At 37.7% G+C, this 21,670-nt stretch overlaps 2 protein-coding genes across 2 annotated transcripts; both read left to right on the forward strand.

Annotated features, from left to right (window-relative positions):
- Nucleotides 1–1,264: 1,264 nt before the first annotated feature.
- Nucleotides 1,265–13,494, forward strand: rab27a (RAB27A, member RAS oncogene family). The gene is made up of 6 exons (XM_073465165.1): nt 1,265–1,479; nt 8,675–8,843; nt 10,367–10,452; nt 10,568–10,671; nt 10,900–11,023; nt 11,413–13,494. The coding sequence occupies exons 2-6, from the start codon at nt 8,691–8,693 to the stop codon at nt 11,606–11,608; spliced, it is 663 nt and encodes a 220-aa protein (XP_073321266.1). The 5' UTR covers nt 1,265–1,479; nt 8,675–8,690; the 3' UTR covers nt 11,609–13,494.
- An 834-nt stretch (nt 13,495–14,328) lies between these two features.
- Nucleotides 14,329–21,643, forward strand: vrk3 (VRK serine/threonine kinase 3). The gene is made up of 16 exons (XM_073464392.1): nt 14,329–14,373; nt 15,178–15,407; nt 15,491–15,643; nt 15,798–15,920; nt 16,028–16,192; nt 16,663–16,809; nt 17,321–17,376; nt 17,594–17,660; nt 18,084–18,168; nt 18,264–18,366; nt 18,669–18,761; nt 18,866–18,998; nt 19,345–19,462; nt 19,539–19,597; nt 19,716–19,852; nt 20,992–21,643. Exons 2-15 carry the CDS (start codon nt 15,179–15,181, stop codon nt 19,850–19,852), a joined length of 1,668 nt encoding a protein of 555 aa, XP_073320493.1. The 5' UTR covers nt 14,329–14,373; nt 15,178; the 3' UTR covers nt 20,992–21,643.
- Nucleotides 21,644–21,670: the final 27 nt, after the last annotated feature.

The following is a 21,670-nucleotide window of genomic DNA, read 5'->3' on the forward strand; positions in this document are numbered from 1 at the left end:
GTATGAGTGCCAAAACCAGGTTTAGGTGAGATTGTAGAAGACCATTTCATGACGGTGTGAATTATATGATAATTTAAAGGTTGCACTTAAATTATCCTTCATTTCTTTCTTCATTTTAGTTCTTGGGGGGTGATTATTAAAAAAACAGCTTTTCTACGGGAAGATATTATGTGTCAAGCTTGAGACAGGACACTGTCTTATGTTTGTTTCAATTTAATGTAAATTAATATGTTAATTTCAACGGTTGGGTATTGTTCAATACTGACATTGTATAGCCTACTGATATCGGTATTGAATGGTACTGAACCACCATAGTACTGATACTGGCACTATGGATATAGACTGCTTTATACTTTATATACAGCTCAATACCTTCAGGGATCAATAAAGTTTTATCATTAATAACAATACATCATAATTTATTTGTTGATGCGATTGTAGCCTATTAATCTGAATCTGCAAAGAAGCTAACTATGACAAAAAGATATTAAATAGGCACAATCAATGGTGTGATATATAAGAATTGGCCACCTGTTGAATTTGTACTCAAAACAACGTTTGATGTCCATGACAACTTCTGTAGTCTCATTTAACCACTTGCCGCCATTTTTAAAGAGACGTAGGCTAAGCTCTTTATAATTCAGTTTTTGGACATTTAATGCTGTATTTTATGTTGTGGAACAAAACGTATAAATATCTTAAGCTTGTGGTAATCACAGACCTTATTTCAGGTAATTAACTGAAAACCCATTCAAAAAACTCATTCACTTTGGGACAAGGGAACCGGAAGTTCAAAAATGCTAACAGGTGTCCGGGTTTTAGACTCATTACTACACCACTCTAACATATTCTGTTGATAATTTTAAGTTTTGATTGTTTTCATCCAAAATTCTTACATATTGCACCTTTAAGTAAAAAGCACAATATTTCCCTCTTAAATATAAATACTCAATTAAAGTACAATTACCTCAGAAGTCTATTAAGTAGGCTACAGTACTTGAGTAAATGTACTTGGTTACTTTCCACCACTGAAATTTAGCCTACTTAGTTAACAAGTTGTCTTATGAATGAGGTGAAATAAAGACGACAATATGCCCCTATTAAGTGTATTGGAGTATTTGTGTAACGTAGCCTGAAGTAGAAATACTCGAGTACAGTAACGTGATCAGCCTCTGGTCGTCATGGTGATGTAACGGCCGGTGTTTCCCCTCAGCTAAGCTAGCTGTGAGGCTGTAACGGCCGCTAGCTCCGTGGGGAGGAGCTGTTTCTCGACAGCACGGCTCGGCACGGCTCGGCACGGAGAGCAGAGCTGCTGGTCAGTGTTCATGAAGCGGCTCTCATGTCAGCAGCTAATGGCTCAGAGGCGACGGAGAAAGTAAAGTCTTCATTTATTCACCTTGCGGAAAGAGTCGTCAGCGGTCACTTTTAACTAGCTACTGTTTTTTAACACCACGACACGGCAGCAACGCCCCGCGGCTGGTGAGTAGCGTTACTTAATGTGTTTCCAGGAAATGTCAGGCGAACAAACCCGTCTGTAGCATCTGTCAGGAGTTAGCGAGAGTTTTAAAAGTTTCCTTTTACGTTAAATTCACTCATTTATCTGCGTTGGTAGCAGATTTACTGCCCAATAATGTGCTTGTCAAATTCACCCTCGCTGTCGTTACTTTTTTACACCTGCCTCTTCTCAGACTTGTTAGCTTTTTCCACACTTGTTCAAAAACTCTTTTAAACTAACATCGCTGTTAATGGAAGTAAAAAAAAACGGGTCTCTCCAAGCAGGAGTTCAAGTTATTCACACGTACAACAAGAGTTTAGGCATGTTCGGACCCATAGGCTGGCTGCAATATGTCTGACAGAGGAAGCTGGGAAGTTGGCATCCACATCGTCCTTCTTGCCAGAATCCATATCAAGAGAAAAGTGATTATTTCTTGCCTGAGAGGCCTCCTGACCATCAGTGACAGTGCCAGCCACATGAGGACCAGCTGAGGGCCATTGATATCTTCTTTTTGTTACAGTTAAAAGATTTGAGTGTTTGTTTGTGTCCCAGCAGAATGAGGATTGAGTTTTATGTCCTCACAGTGAGTACTGCTGCTGTAGATAAATCCTCACAAGGTATTTTAATGACTAGATAGTCACCAGCTTTGGTAGCCAGGAGTTTTAAAGATGCATGGTGATTTTATTCTGAGTTACACCATCATGTAGTGTGTCATTTCTGCTGCTGCACCCTTTCAGGTTTATGGTATGTGCATATCCGGATTTTCCCAAGGAGCTGCCGGCCTCTGTGTTGGACAGCTGCCCAGGGTGGGTCTTCCACTTCTCCCTGACAAATGATTAAAGCCGCTTTTTGTTTGCTGGTCTGCATGGGTGGTAGCACTTGCCTGGCAAACACGAGCAGAGTTAGTCCACTTCTGCTTTATTTAAACCTTATCTAAATAGGAAAGACTTGTGGAGATTAAACATCTCTTTTAAGAGAGTGCCAGCAAAATATGCAGGAATAACAGTTACAAGTTACAGACGAGCAACACAAGGTAGATGACTAAAATATGCCACAAAATCATGAACAGAATTTCTAATACAACAATTTAAAAGATTTTATCAACTTAAGTAGCACCTTAAACCCTCTTAAGAGCTGTCAAAATTGTGGTGTGATCATGTGACCCTGTACAAAATGCTTGCACATGTTTTCAGACATTTTGAATTAACCAAGAACAAAAACACTGTTGAGACCTATTGACCTATTTTCCCCTCTTTCTGCACATGGTATAGGTATTAGTTATTAGTTTGTGGTCATTTTTTAAAACACATTTGTTTTAGTAAAATACACTATGTAACTACAAATGAACAATTAATGAAATTACCAGAGACACATTTTTTACCCTGGAGGTTTTTGGGGCCCCAGGGGCAGTCGACTGCTTTGACTAGTTGGTAATACCGACTTGAATACTCTGATCTGATACATGGATTGGTTATCAGCAACGATACTAATCTTTATAAGTGGATCTTGTACTGGTCAGATGTGAGCGATCCACATCAACTAAACATCTACTGGGTTAGATGGTGTTAGATTGTCACCATGTGACAGCGAATAGACTGTGTTTAGATATCAGAATTGTATTATAAAGGGAAAAAAGTCATACTATTACATTTCTGTTTCTAATTTGTGTTTTTAAAGCTTATATACTCAGTACACAGTGCATCTCTATCAGTTAAGAAAAACAAACACACCTCCTTTACAGCATCTTGTCAAAACATGCCAGGATAATCACCACTTACAGTGTGTGTACATATATATATATATATATATATATATATATAGTTTATATGTTTATATGTTTATAGATATATATTTATTTACATATGTTTATATGTTTATAGATATATATTTATTTATATATGTATATATTTATATACACACACACACACACACATATATATATACATACACATATACATATATATATGTATACATATATATATATGTATATGTATAGACATTTGCTGTTACCAGAAAAGAGATTTTGTTGACATTAATGACACCAATAAATTGTGTTAAGATAGGCGTCACACTTTTTTTAAATTGCGTTTTAACTGCTGCTTGTGAGGCCCGTTCCACTTAAGGAATGACTGTATTATGTGACACCTCAGTCTTGTAGTACAACAGGGCCTCGTTTGTTGTCTGTTAAAGGTTGTGGGAAACATGAGACTAATGTTATTTCTTTCAAAACCAAATTAGTTTGCGCAATTTCTAAGGCATAAAAGGTAATTAAAGAAAGTTGAGATATTTGGGAGACCACTCAACCGTGGACAGTGATTCACAGTGAAGAAGTCTCAGAGGTGTCTTCTTGCCAACTTTGAATGCTTTCTTAATGTCAGCTCATTTCCACCTCCTTTAATGTGAAACCAGCATCATTATGTTTCATTTGGAGAGCTCCAGTACAGTTCTACATCCAGTATAGGAGGCCAGGTCGAGAGTTTGTTGTTTCAGACAGGTTGATTTAAGGCAGTCTTAAGGATAAGGCGTGTTTTTTTTTAATTTTATTTACCTCACTCTGTGTTTTCATATCTAACACAACGGAAGATCATACCCTGCCATTAGAGCTCGCTTCCTTTTTACAGCTGAGATAGGTTTGAGAAATATGACTTGGCAATAGCCTTGAAATTTTATATAATTTGCAAATATATTATGCATGAATGTTTGCTTTAATTTCACTATTACACTCGCTTGCAAACATGAGATTATGCTATTTTTGTATTTCAATTGGGGCTCAGTAAGAAGTTGTCTGAATAGATTAGCCTGATAATAGTCTGCAAAAACTTGCTGACACAATCTGCATCTCCAGCAGTGTGGTTTTGTTTGACTGTGTCACTTCTGTGACCTGTTTTCACTCAAAACATATGTCTTAAACTGACTCAAGTCTTACTGTCAGAGTTTTCAATAATAATGTCAGTAACTCTGGTAGAAAAGTGTTTAATCTGTTGACTAAGTTAGAAGTCGTGGTCAAAAATTTACATACACTTGTAAAGGAAATGTTTATCATGGCAGTCTTCACTTCCAATGATTTCTACAGCTCAAATTGTTGGCTTCAAATCTGAATTTATTATGAGTCTTCTGAAAATGTGACCAAATCTGCTGGCTCAAAAATATACATACAGTAACTTGAGCAATCAATTTGGGTGGTTACAGAAAGTTGTGTGAATCAAAATTTCTTTGTAGCATGGCCTCTTAACTTCTTCTGAGTGATTATGATTGATAATGGCTAGTGACTTTTCTGGGCCCATTTTAATAGGGCTTGTTTGATACAACTATTAGACTCAGCCACAAACACTACAGTGTGATCATCTGAAGCGCTCAGCATTGATCTGAAAGAGCCAATTATTGATTTGAACAAGCTAGTAAAGTTTCAAAGCAGTTACAAGTCCCAAGATCAACTGTACAAACCATTGTTTGGAAGTATAACGTGCATGCACAAGAAAATGCAAACTATCACCTGCTGCTGAGAGAAAATTGGTCAGGATGCTCAAGAGTCGACCAGAAACCACCAAAAAGCAAGTCTGCAATGAATTAGAAGCTGCTGGCAGACGGGTGACAGTGTCCACAGTCAAGTGTGTTTTGCATCAACATGAGCTGAGAGGCTGCCGTGTAAGAAAGAAGCTCTCGCTCCAGACACAGCACCTTAAAGCTTGACTGAAGTTTGCTGCTGATCACATGGACAAAGAAAAAAAAAACCCTCTGGAGGAAAACTCTGTGGTCAGATGAAAAAAAAAAATTGGTTGTTTGGCCACAATGAGCAGCAATATGTTGCCAGTAGATCTGGTGCTCTAAAGAAAGTACATGGAATAATGAAGAAAGAGGATTATCTCCAAATTCTTCAGGAAAACCTAAAATCATGGCTAAATCAGGCTAGAGTTGAGGTTTTGGAATGGTCTTCCCAAGTCCTGACTTGAACCCCATCGGGAACATGTGGACTGTGCTGAAGAAACAAGTTTGTGCCAGGAAGCCAACAAATTTAGTTGAACTTCACCAATTCTGTCAAGAGGAGTGGTTAAAAATTCTGCCAGGAGCTTGTGGATGGCTATCAAAATCACCTAATTGAGGTGAAAATGGCCAAGGGATAAAAAATCATTGGAAGTGAAATCTGCCATGATATACATTTTCTTTACAAGTGTATGTAAACTTTTTTTACCACAACTGTATATCACTGCTTTAGTGTATCTAGTCTCAGTAGTCATCCCAGTTGTCATTAATGTGAGCCAACATGCACAATAACAGGACCCTCATCTAAATGTGCTGCAGCCACAATTAATCGTATTAATTTCGTCTGAGCTTTTCCTGCTATGACAAAATGCCTGCTGTGAATAAGGTCGACCAGGGACGCGCGGTTGCCACGTTCTCTGGTACACTTAACCAAAACTAATGCAATATACAGAACAGGAGGTGTTCATTCATGTTTATAGGCATTGCTGAGGTCTGTGTGAAGTTGAACAAAAGTTTAGGAACATGGCTCAGAATAATGCAATAAAAGTCAGCTGCACTACGTACTGCATCCTCCCAAATTACCAGAAAGGTGACACAACTCTTTCAGCAACACTTTCAACAACTGAACTTTAGCTGCTGGCCTGTTGTAATAGACTGCATAAGTTTTAGCTAGGTGTGACTAATAAATTGCCAACTGGGTGTATATTTATTATCAGTAGAGGGCCTTTTGAATAAAAGATAGTTGAAATGTGGCAGGAAGGTATGTGTTTTAAGCTAATTAGTCCTGCTCATATTTGAATATAAAGGTGTGGATGTTTTAGATCTGATAAAACAATCTTCACTACCAAAATAAAGCAAGCTGACAGGCAAGCTAGCAGTCATTCTGTTTTTTACAGTTTCTATGATGACTTTGGTGCTTAAAGAGTCTATTTATAGTGAATATGCAGCTCACTAATGGCATCATCTTATTTATTTTATTAATAACAGTGAGATAGCTTATTTGAAAACAGAAAGAGATTGATAAAAGTCTAAAACATATGTTCAAGAACCCGCAGTAAAGAGTAATAAAACTGAAGGAATTGGAAAGCATAATAATTTCACTAAAGTTTGTGTTTAGTAAGTAAGTTATTTAATAGTTGATGGCAAGTGATCCAACCTGAGCTTATCTCATCAGCCCTGATGGAAAGGCCTATGGATTTTAAAACTTCTAAATAAGACCTTATTTATAACTTTCAACCCACCTGCATCAAAACAGGCCCCCGAGCAAGAATGTGGACATGATAGTTCGGGGGCTCGGTGGTCTTTGCTCACCGTTTATGGCCACATCAGTGCTTGAAACAAACCGTTTCCATCACTGTGCATTTATCATGGATCCTGATTTTGCACAAGACCTTAAGCTGCTTATGGCTGCAGATGAAAGGCTCACTGGGGGTTACAGAAGAGGAATGTAAGACTTGTCTGAATACTTTTCTACGCATGGGTCATATGATACATCTGTGCTTAGTTTTAAATGTTTTGACTTGAATTGGTCGACCATGTCAAGTGAAAATGTTGTGTGCTTCTCATTTTCATTGTGTAAGTGTCATACAATACGTGCCTTCACACTTGCTTATTTAATAATATTCAACAAGCTACTAATGTATTGAGAAAAACTACAACTACTACTTTTCAAAGTGACATTGAGTAGATAGAAACTTGAGTGTGGTCTGTTTTGGTGTTTGTGGCTGTAGAAAGACAGGAATTTATAATGCTTCCTGTCACTGTGTCAGCATGACGAAACCGCTCTTTTGTTACACACATTCACCCACAATGCCATGTACTGTACAAATGTGTGTCTGCGGGCCACTAGTGAAGATAAAATGTATTGCTCCCTTTGGGTTAAACTACACAGTATGGAGGTGGACCGGAGCCTGTTTCTTTTGTTACTTATTAAATGTGTGGGAAAATGTGGAAAGTAAATGATGTTTTGCCAAATTAAGCTGGCAAGTTTGACCTACGTGCTGTCATTGGCACGTTTTCACTGGTCCTTCAGATTATAGATAAATAGCTGATTTACACATTAATTGTGAGCTCTCCCTGTGCTTGTTGACTTAAAGTACCAGTGTAATGGATCGCTTTATCTACCATAGTGGTGAGATCTTCAATAAGTCATGAAGGTTGACATCTGTTGTAGGACATGATGTCCATATGTAAATCTACTGACAAAGACAGATGTGTTTTAGCTTTTGTTTGTATGGTTGTTCTCAGTTGACCTGCATCAGAGTGAGGATAGATTCATGTGAAGATGATGGCCACCGCAATTAAATGTTAATTACATACTGTTAAATCATCCAGTTGGACTGGAAAGATGGTAGCATGTTGGAAACATTTCTGTGGGCTCAATTTGGAAAAAATAATTGAAACAAAATTTTATCACATGACAAGCCAAATTTGATGTCATACAGGCAGAAACTGTTTCGTTGATAATTAGAAATGCTTTGGTAATTCTCGTATTGCATATATGTTTTGTAATTTGTAATATGGTATTAAGTTGTAACCGTTAGTTGCTGTCCACATAGAGTGACCTAGATTAGTTAAAAAAATTTCAAGAACAAACCGAAGTCTCCAACTGTCTGAATCCTTTAAAAACTGGCAACTAATGTACACTTTCCACTTTTAAAAAAGGCTCCGTCCTCATTTCCTTAAAAAGCTGGCTACTGCAGTTTTTATCAAATGTTACTCAAACAGGAGTAAATAGTACTTCTTTCTGGGACTATTTTCAGCGGTGGCGGATGAATACACATTAGGTGTGCCAGTATGTACAGCAGCAGCAGTGCATGGGAGCTGTCTTGCTGCTTGCTTGCTGTGTGGCTCATTGATGGGGTTTTTTTTGTAGTCTTTGGACACAATGGCACAGAGGAAAAGTTATATTAGGGCTTTGGCTACGTGGGAAACACACTAGTTGTTGGTTTTACTTTTTGATGGTCAGGATTATCCCTTTAAATATCCAGAGCTTCTTGCAAGTAAATCGTTCTCTGGTGTTTGTTTGAGATGCAGACTGCTGTCAGTGTGCGTTTTGCGTGTCACCATCGACATGATCCTGTCGTTTCTTTACATTTGGGCAATAGAAAAAACAAATACCAGTTCATTTTGAGATTCATTTCTTTGCCAAACAGTATGATTGTAGGTTAAGTGACTTGTTTTGTTTGTCTGTTTCAGAAATTAAGCACTCACTATGTCTGATGGGGAATATGATTACCTCATCAAATTCCTAGCCCTTGGTGATTCTGGCGTGGGAAAAACCAGCTTCCTCTACCAATACACAGATGGCAAGTTCAACTCCAAGTTCATCACTACAGTCGGAATAGACTTCAGAGAAAAAAGAGTGGTAAGTTCAACCAGTTTTGAGTAAAGCGTAACTCAAGTTGGCTTGGGAACTGTTGGGGATTTCCTCCATTCAGTTAAAGCACACATGGATTTTACATTCTGCACTTCGGATGTAATATTTCCTTGTGTTGGTGTGTGCTACAAGCATTTACGGCTGCCTAATCAGGGGCTTAAATGCATTCCTTCACTATTAAGTAACAGGGTTGTAACAAAAGCCGACTGATGAATGTTGCAACAGAAGTCCGAGTTATGACTAATGTTGGTGAATGGCAGGCAGCACCCTCCTTAAGAATAAACACTTCATACCATTGGCAAACAGCTGAGCAGTGTTCATATTTACTTAATATTCACGCTTTAATGCTGCTGACCTCCAGCTCCAAGAATAAAACAGTTTTTTCATAACTATAATGGACACTAAAACTTATTTTGCCCATCATTATTTTTTATTAGAAGCTTTTCCATCACTTCTGATGAAAAAGATGAAGATACAGCAAGTGAATATATATTCAGGAAAAATTAAAAAATAAATGTTTTGACACTCTTGATTTGAAAATGTATATTCTCACAATTAAACGTCATGATTAAAGGACAATAAGTAATTACAGTGTGTCCTCAAACAACCCAGAGCGTTGCTGCCTGTCTTTGATTGTTAAAATCTGTGAAATGTAAAAACTATACAACAGACCGTCTGTCAGACAGTCTGCTATAGACGGGGTCAGCTGACATCTACTGCATGTAATACACTGACTATGGATATACAATCTCACATAGACAAAAAATCTAAGAGTAAAGACTTAACGCTACTTTTAAGCTTGAATAGACTTAGGCATCCACCTTAACTGGCTAATGAAAACTAATGCAGTGTTGAATAGATTAAAGACAAGATGTGGATAACATCTCAATGTAAGAAATGTGCTGTGAAATTAAATTTACTTCTTGGCACGTATACGTTTTTTCCTGGACTGTTGGGAGAAATCTCAATAACACTTACTTACTGTAAGCAGCCGTCATCCAGTTTACAATGAAACAACAGATTATTGCTGCTAATCTTTTACAGTAAATTCAAATCAGTGAAAATTTAGGTCTGTGATGCAAGAGTTTGTATTTGATGTACTTTAGGAGGAATAAAAGAGATGTAATACAGAATACAATATGCACATTGGTATTGAGTTTGTGGTCTTGCCTTCGATTGCTGTCCTCAGGGCAGCTCAACAACATTCATTATTATAATTAATTGATTTAAAAGAAAAAAGTAATTCATACATAATTAATTAACAGATGTAGCTGGTGGATGTTGCCTAGGATGCCTTTACATTCTTGATTTCTGTCTTTAAAGTAAAGGAGAATGTGCAGCTGGCACTAAACCACACTAGGAATTTCCTCCTTTGAGCCAGCAGTAACAAAAAGCCATGTTCCCCCAACAGAACCCAACCAGATTGGGATTGGATTTTTCTGTCTTATCTTTTTGGTTTTGTAGTTGTCGATATCATGTTTAACTTCACTTCTCACCTCTGTTTCACTCAGATGTACAAATCAACGGGTCCAGATGGAACTTCAGGTCGAACCCAGAAGATCCACATGCAGCTGTGGGACACTGCAGGACAAGAGAGGTACATGAAGTACTTCAGACTTTCTCAACCTGGTCTTGTCTTCAGTTGTTTTCAAGTATGTCTCTTCCTCTACTAATTGTATGTCTCATGTGCTTTACTTCCTGAATGGTATCAGGTTTCGGAGTTTAACGACTGCATTCTTCAGAGACGCCATGGGTTTCCTCCTCCTGTTTGACCTCACAAATGAACAAAGCTTCCTCAACGTCAGAAACTGGATGAGTATGTCCTCTAATGTGTCTCACTAAATGTACATGTTTAGTTATCAAACTGATGGTTCTTTCAAAAATGACACCTGAGTTAAATCCCTTTTTGAATGTTGAAATACTTTCCGTGAATGATAACTAAAACACTCTTTGTGTCTGGCTCATCTAAGCTGCTGTTAAACCCAATATATTATGTGATTAAACAGGACTGAAAACATACTAAATCGCTGAATGCACATCTCAGGTCAGTTACAGGTTCACGCATACTGTGAAAGTCCAGACGTCATCCTGTGTGGCAACAAATGTGACCTGACAGATCAGAGAGCAGTGTCTGAAGATGAGGCCCGTGAGCTGGCAGAGAAGTATGGGTATGTCTCAGTTTTGATCCATCTGTACATGAACCTCTCCCTCAAGTGTTTGTCAAGAAGGCAGTGGCTGTATTGTTTGCCCAAGTCTGTGTAGGAGACACGAAATTGGTCCTCCTGGAAAGGCAAATATTTGTGCATACGTGTAAAATATCCTGCTGGACACGCCTTTACTAAAAAAACAGATATTGTAGTGGAAATCAATAAAGTGTTAAATATTTTAAAGGCCTTTAAGAGGGAAATAGACCAAATGTTTATGGTCTTTTTGAGGGAACTTCAGAACCTTAAATGTCCTTTTTGCCCTCTAAACCAAGTTCAGGTTTCTGTTGGATTGTAACTGGCAGCAGCGGTCGGTGGTCCTGTGTTTATAACCAATGTGTTCCCACATGCAGAATCCCGTACTTTGAGACGAGCGCTGCAAACGGACAGAACGTCAGCCAGGCAGTGGACGTCCTGCTGGATCTCATCATGAAGAGGATGGAACGATGTGTTGACAAGTCCTGGATCCCCGATGGGACCGTCCGAGTTAATGGAGCCACCAACCCAGACCTCTCAGAGAGTTCTGACAGGAGCAAATGTGCATGTTAGAATGACGAGGAGCCATTGTGGTTACACATCTGTGTCCATAATAGTGGTAAAAAAATAGGAAGACATCCAAATTTGGAGTACATATATAAATATTTACGCATATATTGTGTTCTATGTTGGGTAAACCTTGACATTATCTGTCTCTTGCCCCACAAACCAGTGCATTACTGATACTTTCATTGAGATGCTATATTAATTGTCAGAGTTAAGTGCCTCTCAAATATGGGCATTTCATTTCAATTAATATGATTAGTTTTTTACATAATTCATTCATATTGGAGTGTGGGATATTTATTTGTTATAACGTATGGCTGAAATGTTCAACTTCAGTCATCAGCTGGATATGATGATCATGTTATCAGGTATTAACTTTGTGCTCCAAGTCGAAGCAATCTGAGCTGCTCCGTCAGATGTGCCATAATTACACTGTTAATGCTCTTAACTTGCTGTAAGGTTAGCGTAGATTCACACTGCAATTAACTCAAAAAAGCCACTTTTATTTCTCTTTCTACTGTCAGATAAATAGTGACTGCAGTCAAGGTTTGTTGATGGAGAGAGGTTTCCGATGGATGTATTTATAGAGAACTTTAGGTAACCAGTTATGTACTACCAATGCTCTACTGTCAGGCTGCAATCTCATTGGAGCCACAGCCTTGAAAAATGTTGCCAATCCGACGTTAGATGGACAATTAACACTCATTTATTTTATTTTATAGATCAATAATTGTGCTTGTTTGCCTCCAAACGAGAATTATGGACTGCAGTTTGACTGAGTCATGTATACTTTAGAATGTACGGCAACACGTTCTGCAAATAGTTACAATCATTGATGCTCAGTTGTTTGATAAGAGGAAAAAATGTGTTATAAAAAGCGAAAAAACAAACAAACTGAGCAAAAACTCAGGAACCCAGGTAGTGTATCCTGCTGTATAAAAACCCACACAATAAATAAAGAAATAGAATTTGCATATTTTGACTGTTTGGACAAAATGTGATGCTACGATTAGATTCACCTTTTTAAACTAAAAAGTTAGTTTGGGGACATCTAGTGACGATTTAATTCAGTGCTTCGGTTGAAAAATGACTCTTAGCAACTACTTATAGATGTTTAAAACAACCAGCCAAATCGTTCCTGCCTATGTAAATACATACACGTTCAAACAAATATCGTCCCGGATAACGATTCGATTAATAGAGTCAGACCTTATGGATATTAAGTAACTCCACCCGTAGTTTCATTATTATTATCATCATTCACTTGTAATGTATTGTATGGACTTGTATCAGATGTGATCATATGTCAGATTTTAAATACTTGCACCTTGTGTCGTGGACCCATGATGATTATGAATCTAAATAAGTTCCCACGGTGTTTTATTGTTATGGTGGTGGGCCGACAATCCCTGCGACAAATATAAAAAAATGTATACACTTTTATAAAATAAAAACATTGGACTTCAGGGAAAAAGAGCAAAGGTGCTATTTCACACAGCAACATGTTATCATTTTACTGAATGTGGCTACTGTTTAGGCTGTCATCTTCTATATATAAATATCTTACAAAAATAGTATGTATACCCAGTAAAACACTGAAATGGTATGTCCCAACTGTTATCGTTTCACACACAAATCCACATTATTTGTATCACACTGTTTTTCTTTCTTGTATTAAGGGGTGAATGTGTTTTAGTTAAGACACCGAATATATTTTTTCACTCACAGTTTCAATCCACAGTTTTGAAAATCTATTACTGAAATTGAATTTGATTATATTAGTAGGACTAAACTGAAATATTTAATGTTTTATAATTGTGCCATACAGTTTCATATGCAAAATATGTAAATTATGTCCAAAAATAAACATTTTTATTTATGTATTCCTTGAAGCAGTATCTCATTTCATATAATCAGTCACTTAGTGCTGTGTACAAGTGCCATTGATACCAGGTCCTATTCCTAGGCATCATTGATCTGTGATGTGTGTTCATAGTGAAACGTACAACACAAAATGTTCTTTTTCACAACGCCAAAATCACACCAAATACAAAATCAGACCAATACCTTCTGATACTAACACATATGCACACACTATCACAGCCTTTATCAACAGGCCCAACAACCTAAATACATACCAAAACAAAGAAAAAAAAATAATACATGAATATATAAAATGCTTGATCTTTACACAGTGATTTCATTTTTATATGGAAAACATTTACTAACTCAGGATAGAAAAAGAGAACAAAAGGGAATATATAACACAAAATGTTAGTCATCTCATAATTTGTGTTCAACCCCATCAATATTTTGTAATACCACAGTCCACATTTGAAAGACATTTTTCTTTCTCTGATTTATGCACCAAACCCCACAAAGGCAAGGATTGTTTATTTACACGTTATTACAAATTATTTTAAAGGAGATCATCCTGAATTTGTCAACAATTTACCTGGAGACCACGTGCTACCAATTCAATTAATTGATATGATTGAACTAAAAGACTATTATAATAGCATTGTATCAATGCGTGACAGTCTCTAATGACAGTCACTACAATAATCTTGTTTTAATGTTGTCACTTTTGTCTAAACTTTTTGAGTTTTTCCAAGAGCTGATTTATTTTAGTTTCACCTGTGAATGAGAAAACATCTTGGCTGCAACTGCTCTAAATCCCCTCAGGGGGCAGCACCTCCTCGTCACAGCTCCGAGTGCAGCGTTGATTATCCAGCGAAGAAGAAGCAGCAGCAGGAGGAGTGCTCGGGAAGGTATCTGACACTTTCGATTTGTTTTGGAAACCTTTTAATTAAATGCAAAGATATGTTTTACCTGAAAGGTCAAGGCTTAAAACCAGAACCCTGACGATATGCCTGCCTAAAACTCACCAGTTACATTTTTATTTATGTAAAGTTTGCTTTAGTATGTTAGCTATCAGGCTAGCTCACGTCAGGCTGTTCGCTCAATTGATTGCTTTTTTGACACACAAAACTGACGCACGATGAAATAACTTGAATGTAGAAAACAGACACGACTTGTAGCTCAAATTGTTGAGTTATGACTTTTCATACTTCCAGTTCAGTGCTAAAGATAGCTGGCTAACGTTGCATTAACCAGCAGTTAACTAGTTAAAGTTTTCTGACGTGAGAGCAGATGACCTTTTTATTTTTAGCCAGCGTCTTATTTCTTTCCCGTCTCATTACGTCTAATGTTGTTTCGTTGGACGTATTTACAGGAAGACGAGTTTTGCTGTAATCGAGTTGCCATGGTAATTCATAATTTATCTCCATGGCAATAGACATCATGGCTGTCAGTACATGCACGAAGACAATAACTAGTACTATCTCAGTTTATTATAAGTGATGATTTTCGTGGTTGTTATAAGCACATAATTGTAAGCCTCCATGTTGATCAGTCTGTGGAGGATAATAGCTGGTTTGTGTGTGTATTTCTCTGGTGAAGTTGGTTAATTTAAGATCCATAGACAGGATTACACCCAAAGAGATACTTCACCTGCGGCAGTGAAGTTTAATGTTTAATTTCGTGTTTGTGTGTCTGTGTGTTTGTTCTTGCAGAATGCCTTTCCGGTTCTGTCCCCAGTGTGGGACAAAGTTGGTGCCTGAATTCAGATTCTGTCCGTCATGTGGGGAGAAGCTTCCCGGTCCTGGTCCTGATGAACCTATAACCGTGAGCTCGACAGCTTCTTTAAGTCGCACTCCACTCAAAAGTGATCATGCTGCAACATCAGTAGTTAACGCAAGCCTTGTTGCTTCAAGCACAAGTGTTGAGCCCACTGAGAGTAAAGGTAAATATCTTGGCAATATTCTTTCACGAGTAACTTGGTGTTATCCATAGATAGTAGATTTAGCAAATTCTCTCTTTTCACAGCCTTTGCATGCACTACATCAATTCCAATCACTACTCGTCCTGCACTCCGAAAGACCCGTAACTCACTACGACTGGACAAGGATGTTAAATTCAACCTTGCCACTGCACCTGTGGTGCCCTCCACTAAACCTGTCAGAGATGACAGGACCGAAGGTAAATTAAATGGTGTGGAAACAGCTATTTTATGATATGTTGTGAGGACGTGAGTACAGAGACATGCTGTATTAGTGTGGCACAGGTGTAAATATAATAATTTGACAGCTGAGGCCTTCCTTTGGATCAAAAAGTCTCTGATTTGTATCAACAGATTATGGTTTTGGATTGGCTAGAACTCCTACAAAGCAGCACACAGTCACTTTTAAACCTGACGCAGCGGTTGAGCCAACTGTAGAGTCTTCCTCTTCTCCTGTTGCAAAATCACCTCGACCTGGTGAGTTCAAACAGAAGATATTCCACATGAAAAATGCAGTGTCTCTCCTCTTTTCTGTCATAGTCTTTTCTCTCGTTAATCTTGACTGTGCCTGGATTCATATGCAGTCAGGGGAAAAGCAAAACTCTCCAGCCCTGCTAAGAAGCAGGCTGAAGACGGAAAGAAGCTGACTGATAAAACCAGTAAGAAAGCAGAAGAATCGATGGTAGACGGCTGTCCTGTGGCCGTGACTTCCCCTGTTTCCTCACCAATCTCCAGGACAACTTTTAAAGGTGAGTGGAAACTTTCACTATTACCACACAACATGAAGTGGTACTGGTATTTTGTCAAGTAAATGGTTGAATGAATGGAGACGTGGTTAATCTTGTCATGGTATACTGTGTGCATACAAGTAACAAAATGACTAGGTGTAAATGGGACCACTAAATTTAAAGGGTGGCTCTTGAGGGATTTTATGTAAAAAGATTTTAACCTGATGTTTGGGTGATTTAAGACATATATCCTTTTAGAATAGCATCCATCCTCCTCTCAAGGACATCTAGAAAAAATAAGTCCACATTGTTTTATTGATATTAGTCATTTTTCGGTCAGCCTGTTCAAACACATCAGGGTGTCATTAGAAGCCCAGAGTGACAAACTATATAGTTGTGCATATTTTTTTTTCTTTTTTGCGTGTAACGTTTTTCTGTTGTCGCACAACACACAACATAATTGGTTGGTCATGTTTTGTCTGCATTTTCAGCTACAGGTAAAAGCAAAGCCAAGAAGGCAAAGCATGTGCCGGCTGTGGAGCCGCTGCAGGAAGGTGAGGAGGTGACGGACACAACGGGCAAGAAGTGGAAGCTGCTGAAACTGCTCAGTCAGAGTGCGACGGAGCTCCTTTACGAAGGTGAAGCTGCTTACAGGACGTCGGGGCAAATACTGGAAAGTAAAATAAATGTGCAATTAGATAAATTGGATATTAGTGATGATAATCCCTCAGCCATCACTTTAACTGTCAAATATCTTAAAACAGATACAAAAAGTCCTGAGATTAAAATAAGACACATTACAACAAACCACGAATAAAGAAATATACATTTAGACACTGTAAAAGTGAAGAAATTACCATAATAATAATAATTATTTTTAAATTGTGAATATTAATAGTAAAGTAGGTAACGACCTTGTTATGTTTACTCTGCCATATTCAACAAAGTCAAAACAAAAATAGTGTCTTGAATCCGTAAAATCAGTTTGAATATAGTTATTAAAGCAGATTTTGTACCAGAATACACAAAGAGAGGCTAGCCTAGTTTAGGGGATTGAGCTGCAGTTGTCTATAGCAGGACGTAACAAGTGACTAACAAAAATTTAATTGTAGAAAAGAGCCTATAATGATATCATTTTGTGATTTTCAGTGGTCCAAACGGTTTCACGATCCAGTTCCAAAGAATCAAATCACATCCTCAAACTGGTAAGTGCTGCCTCAAGACTCACTGTAAAAATTTAAGATACTCTGTTGAAAAACTGCTGAATTATTATTACAACACGCCTCTGAGGTGTCTCTTGTGTATTCATCATCAAATTTAATGTTTTCAGTTGTTCTCAATTTCCTGTAACGAATGCTCCCTCAGCTCTTTAATTTCCCTGAGTAGGATCAATAAAGATTATTTGATCTTTCTTCCTCTCAGGGGGCTAAAGATGGAAGAATCTTTAATGAGCAAAACTTCCTGCAGAGATCTGCTAAACCTGCAACTGGTGAGTGTTCAGTATGTTTCCTCAAAGCAGTTCTTTTAGTTCAAGAAAACAAGTATGATGTCACTGATTAAAGAGATTTTCTGTCCCTTGTGGAAGACGCACTGTAGTTAAACAAAGGTTGCAGCAATAATTATCACTGTCAGTTGTACAAGTTGTTCAGTGTTTATTTTGGCTGTAGCAGTCTGATGAACAGGTGACCAACGGAAATTAGAAACAGAATCACGAACATTAACAGTGTGAAATAAAGAGTAAGGAAGGTTCTGACAGTTTGTCATGTGATCTAGTTACACAATATCACAAAAGCAGAGTTGTGCAAGAGGAGTCCCATCATGCCGTCTTTTAAGCTGCAGCTCTGATTGGTCATTGGTGTAACCAAACACATGTCGTGTCACGCATGATAATCCTCCCACTGTCTCTCTCTAGTGGACAAGTGGATCAAACAAAACAAGATGGATTTTCTCGGGATTCCTTCCTGTGTTGGCTTTGGTCCTCATGCAGATTCCTACAGGTGTGAATTAAGTTCTGTCAATATTTACACACATATAAATGAAAGATTTTTACTTTAACTTGATATTCTGCCTTTTTTAATTTTTTTTTTTATAGGTTTCTGATTTTCCCAGACATGGGTCAGTCTCTGCAGTCTGTCATGGAGGAAGAAGACGAGCTTCTGTCTGAGAAAGTCGTCCTACAGCTCGCCTGTAGAATAGTGAGTGTAAACTAGGTCTACAACTACCGATTATTTTCATCTGATTAGTGTGTCAATTATTGTTTTAATTAGTTTTTTTGGACTATAAAATGTATTTTGTCCAAAACCCAAAGATATTTACTTCGTTTATTTGTTTGTTTGGGGTTTTTTTTGTGTCAAAGTGATTAATCGATGATCAAAAAAGTTGGCGATTAATTAAATAGTTCTTAATTATAGTTGCCAGAAAATACAAGATCCAGATTTTGTGAAGAACTATAATCCCGCCTAACTTAATAAACAGTAACCTTTCTTTCTTTTTGCAGTTGGATGTTCTGCAGTACATCCATTCAAACGAGTACGTTCACGCTGATATTAATGCAGAAAACATTTACATCAAACCAGGACAGAAATCACAGGTGAGAAACATCCTGTAGTACAAACTGTAATCTGTCAGTGATGGACAATTTAAATGTGTTTTACGCTGACAACACTTTGCTTCTGTGTGTGTGTGTGTGTTTAGGTATATCTGGTAGGATACTGCCATGCTTTCAGGTACTGTCCAGGTGGACAACATGTGGAGTACCGTGAAGCCAGCAGGACACCGCACGAGGGCACCATCGAGTTCATCAGCCTGGACGCACACATGGGAGCAGGTGAGTCACTCCTGTGCTTCACTGATTTCTTGTTACAGTTAACGTCAGGGAATCATTTCACTCCGCGAGCTACTGTAAATAAAATGCTACTGGATTTATTTTCTTCCCTCGACGAGAGACACTTGCACTCCGCCCACAGTCCATCTGTCTGCAGAGCCGTCACACACTTCACAGATTAAGACACGAGAGTGTAAAAGGTTCTTTCAGCATTTGAGTTGTTTGACTATATAAACCAAAAAAAAACAAGGTGATCAGCACATCCGGGGACAGTTCAGTGATGTTCATGTATCAGGGTAAATCTGGGAGGGAAAACAGATGTTAATAGTTCTGTGTTTTCTCCTTTCAGCTCCGTCTCGACGCAGTGACCTGCAGTCTCTGGGTTACTGCATGCTGCGCTGGCACACAGGGACACTACCGTGGACTGCCGTCACTCAGCCGGACCAGGTAGCCACACAGAAACAGAGGTGAGAGAGTGTTATCATCAAATTAGTTGTTCAAGATGAAGAAAATGTAAATTACTCAAAAGAGTTCTGATTGTAGGTACATGGAGGATGTTCCTGCGCTGTTGAGCCACTGCTTTGGAAAGAAGAGAGTCTCCAGTGAGTTAAAATGTTTCCTGCATACATTTCTTTGCCATAAAAAAAAGAAGTGTTTGATTATATGTCCTTTGCCGATATGTTTCTCTCCTTCTGTGTCTATGTGTGTGCGATGGTGTAGGTGCATTTCAAACATACCTGACCACAGTGATGACACTGCAGTACTGTGAGCAGCCGGACTACTCTGCGCTGAAGGACCGACTCAGTCAGGCTTTACTACAGCTGGGGGCGTCACCGGAGCTGCCGCTCAGTTTTTAGGTGAGGACGGAAACAAGTATGAACACATGCACCTGTGTATGTCTGGTCAACAATATAATCTGGTTTCACATCACAGGGTTCAGACCCTTTTTTTCACCAAAAATTTAATCTGCAGAATATTTTATATATTTAATTTACTTTTTTTATTTCATCCACTCTTAATAAGATTTTTAGTGACACAGTGACACATTATGTTATTATATTGGCTTTGTACCTCTTAGTGTTTATTAGGCGACTTTGAATTCAAAGGGTTTACTTGTAGGGGATGAGCTGACCTGAACTGAAGTGAAATTATTTCATTTCCAGAGATACTTTATTGATTTGTATGGGATGGTTTACTTGGTACAGGTTTGAAAGCCCAAACTTTGTAACATACTAGGTTTCTCTCTTCTGTTGTTTATTGTTGGATTACACTAAAGGGTAGTATTTTTTTTGTTGAACTTTGGATTCTTTATTTTTGGAAAATATGATTTGAACTTGCCTTACCCTAACCTCCAAAAAGCCACCAGGAAAAAGTCAAGCCGTTGTAAAAATCCATCGTTTTAAAGAACTTAAAAATGTTTGACAGTCAGCGTATAAAACCAGTGTTCTGTTGATCTTTACAAATCCAGATACAATAGTCTAATAATAGCATAGCCATCAGTGCTGAACATTTTTTTTTTTTTTTTAAATGGAGAGAGGAATTGAATCATGACCATAAAATTGAAAGTCAAATTGAATCACGGGTTCAGAGAATCATGACAACCCTGATATATAATAACACATCGTTGTCAATTCATCCTCTGCAATCCATCATATAAAATAGTTATTTTGTTTTCTGTTTCTGTTTCTGTGATGTAGCTAAAAAAGACTCAAGCTCAACATGTTGTTAAATGATAAATCAATGTAACCTTGTTATTAGGAAACTGGGCATCAGGGTTTCCAAATAACGTTATGTAAATTGCTTTATTGCTAATACACTAATAATACTTGAAATCACATAATTAAACAGAAATAGAAACCTTCAACATGTCCCTCTTATCCCCAGAAATAACACCTTCTCAAATAGAAATATGAAACCTAAACATCAAACTGTTATGTTAAACGTTAAACACTTCTGTCATAATAATATTCAAATGTCTTCTTTGTTATATTTTCAGAGAAATGGAAAAGAAGACAACCAGAAGATGATTTTTTTGTTTTTTTTAACCATGCTGTTTTATCTGTGATGTTTTATTGCACTGAGAGTGTTGTAGAGTTCAGTCTGTGTAGGTGACACTCGATTGGGATCATTTTAATCATTTATGGTATTGTGTTTTCTCAGAGGTGTGGCACTGTCGGGTTTACATTTCAATAGGAGGAGAAGTCAAGTTCTTGAGTTTTGAAGAACAGATTTGGGTGATATTGATGCTTTGTTAGTTAAATGTGTCATAGTGTTCTTCTAAACTTTACTGGTATTTTGACTGATCACTTATTCCAATGTTTTTCTGTTTGATTAAGTGTTTTTTAATGAATTTACCAGGGTTGTTTTTCCCTGTTTTACCTTTTTGACAAACTGTTAAACTGTTTCTTTAAAACAAGCCAACACACAGGTGGATTAACACAAATCCTCAACGTTCATATAAGTAGCACACATCGTTTGTTTGCCTCAATAAAACTGCTGTTTCTTACTACAAGTGCCTTAATGTCCTTTGACATTCACTTCTTCAGTCTGAAAGTCAAAGAGCACCAGAAACACATCATTTATTCATGTTCACAAGGAAACCTCTTCATTTAAATGTGTTTTAATTAAATAATTCTTCAGGAAATGTTGTTTTTGCTCTCTTGTGTTGAATAAAT

The sequence above is a fragment of the Pagrus major genome, chromosome 4 (genome assembly GCF_040436345.1).
Source record: "Pagrus major chromosome 4, Pma_NU_1.0".
Classification (NCBI taxonomy): Eukaryota; Metazoa; Chordata; class Actinopteri; order Spariformes; family Sparidae; genus Pagrus; species Pagrus major.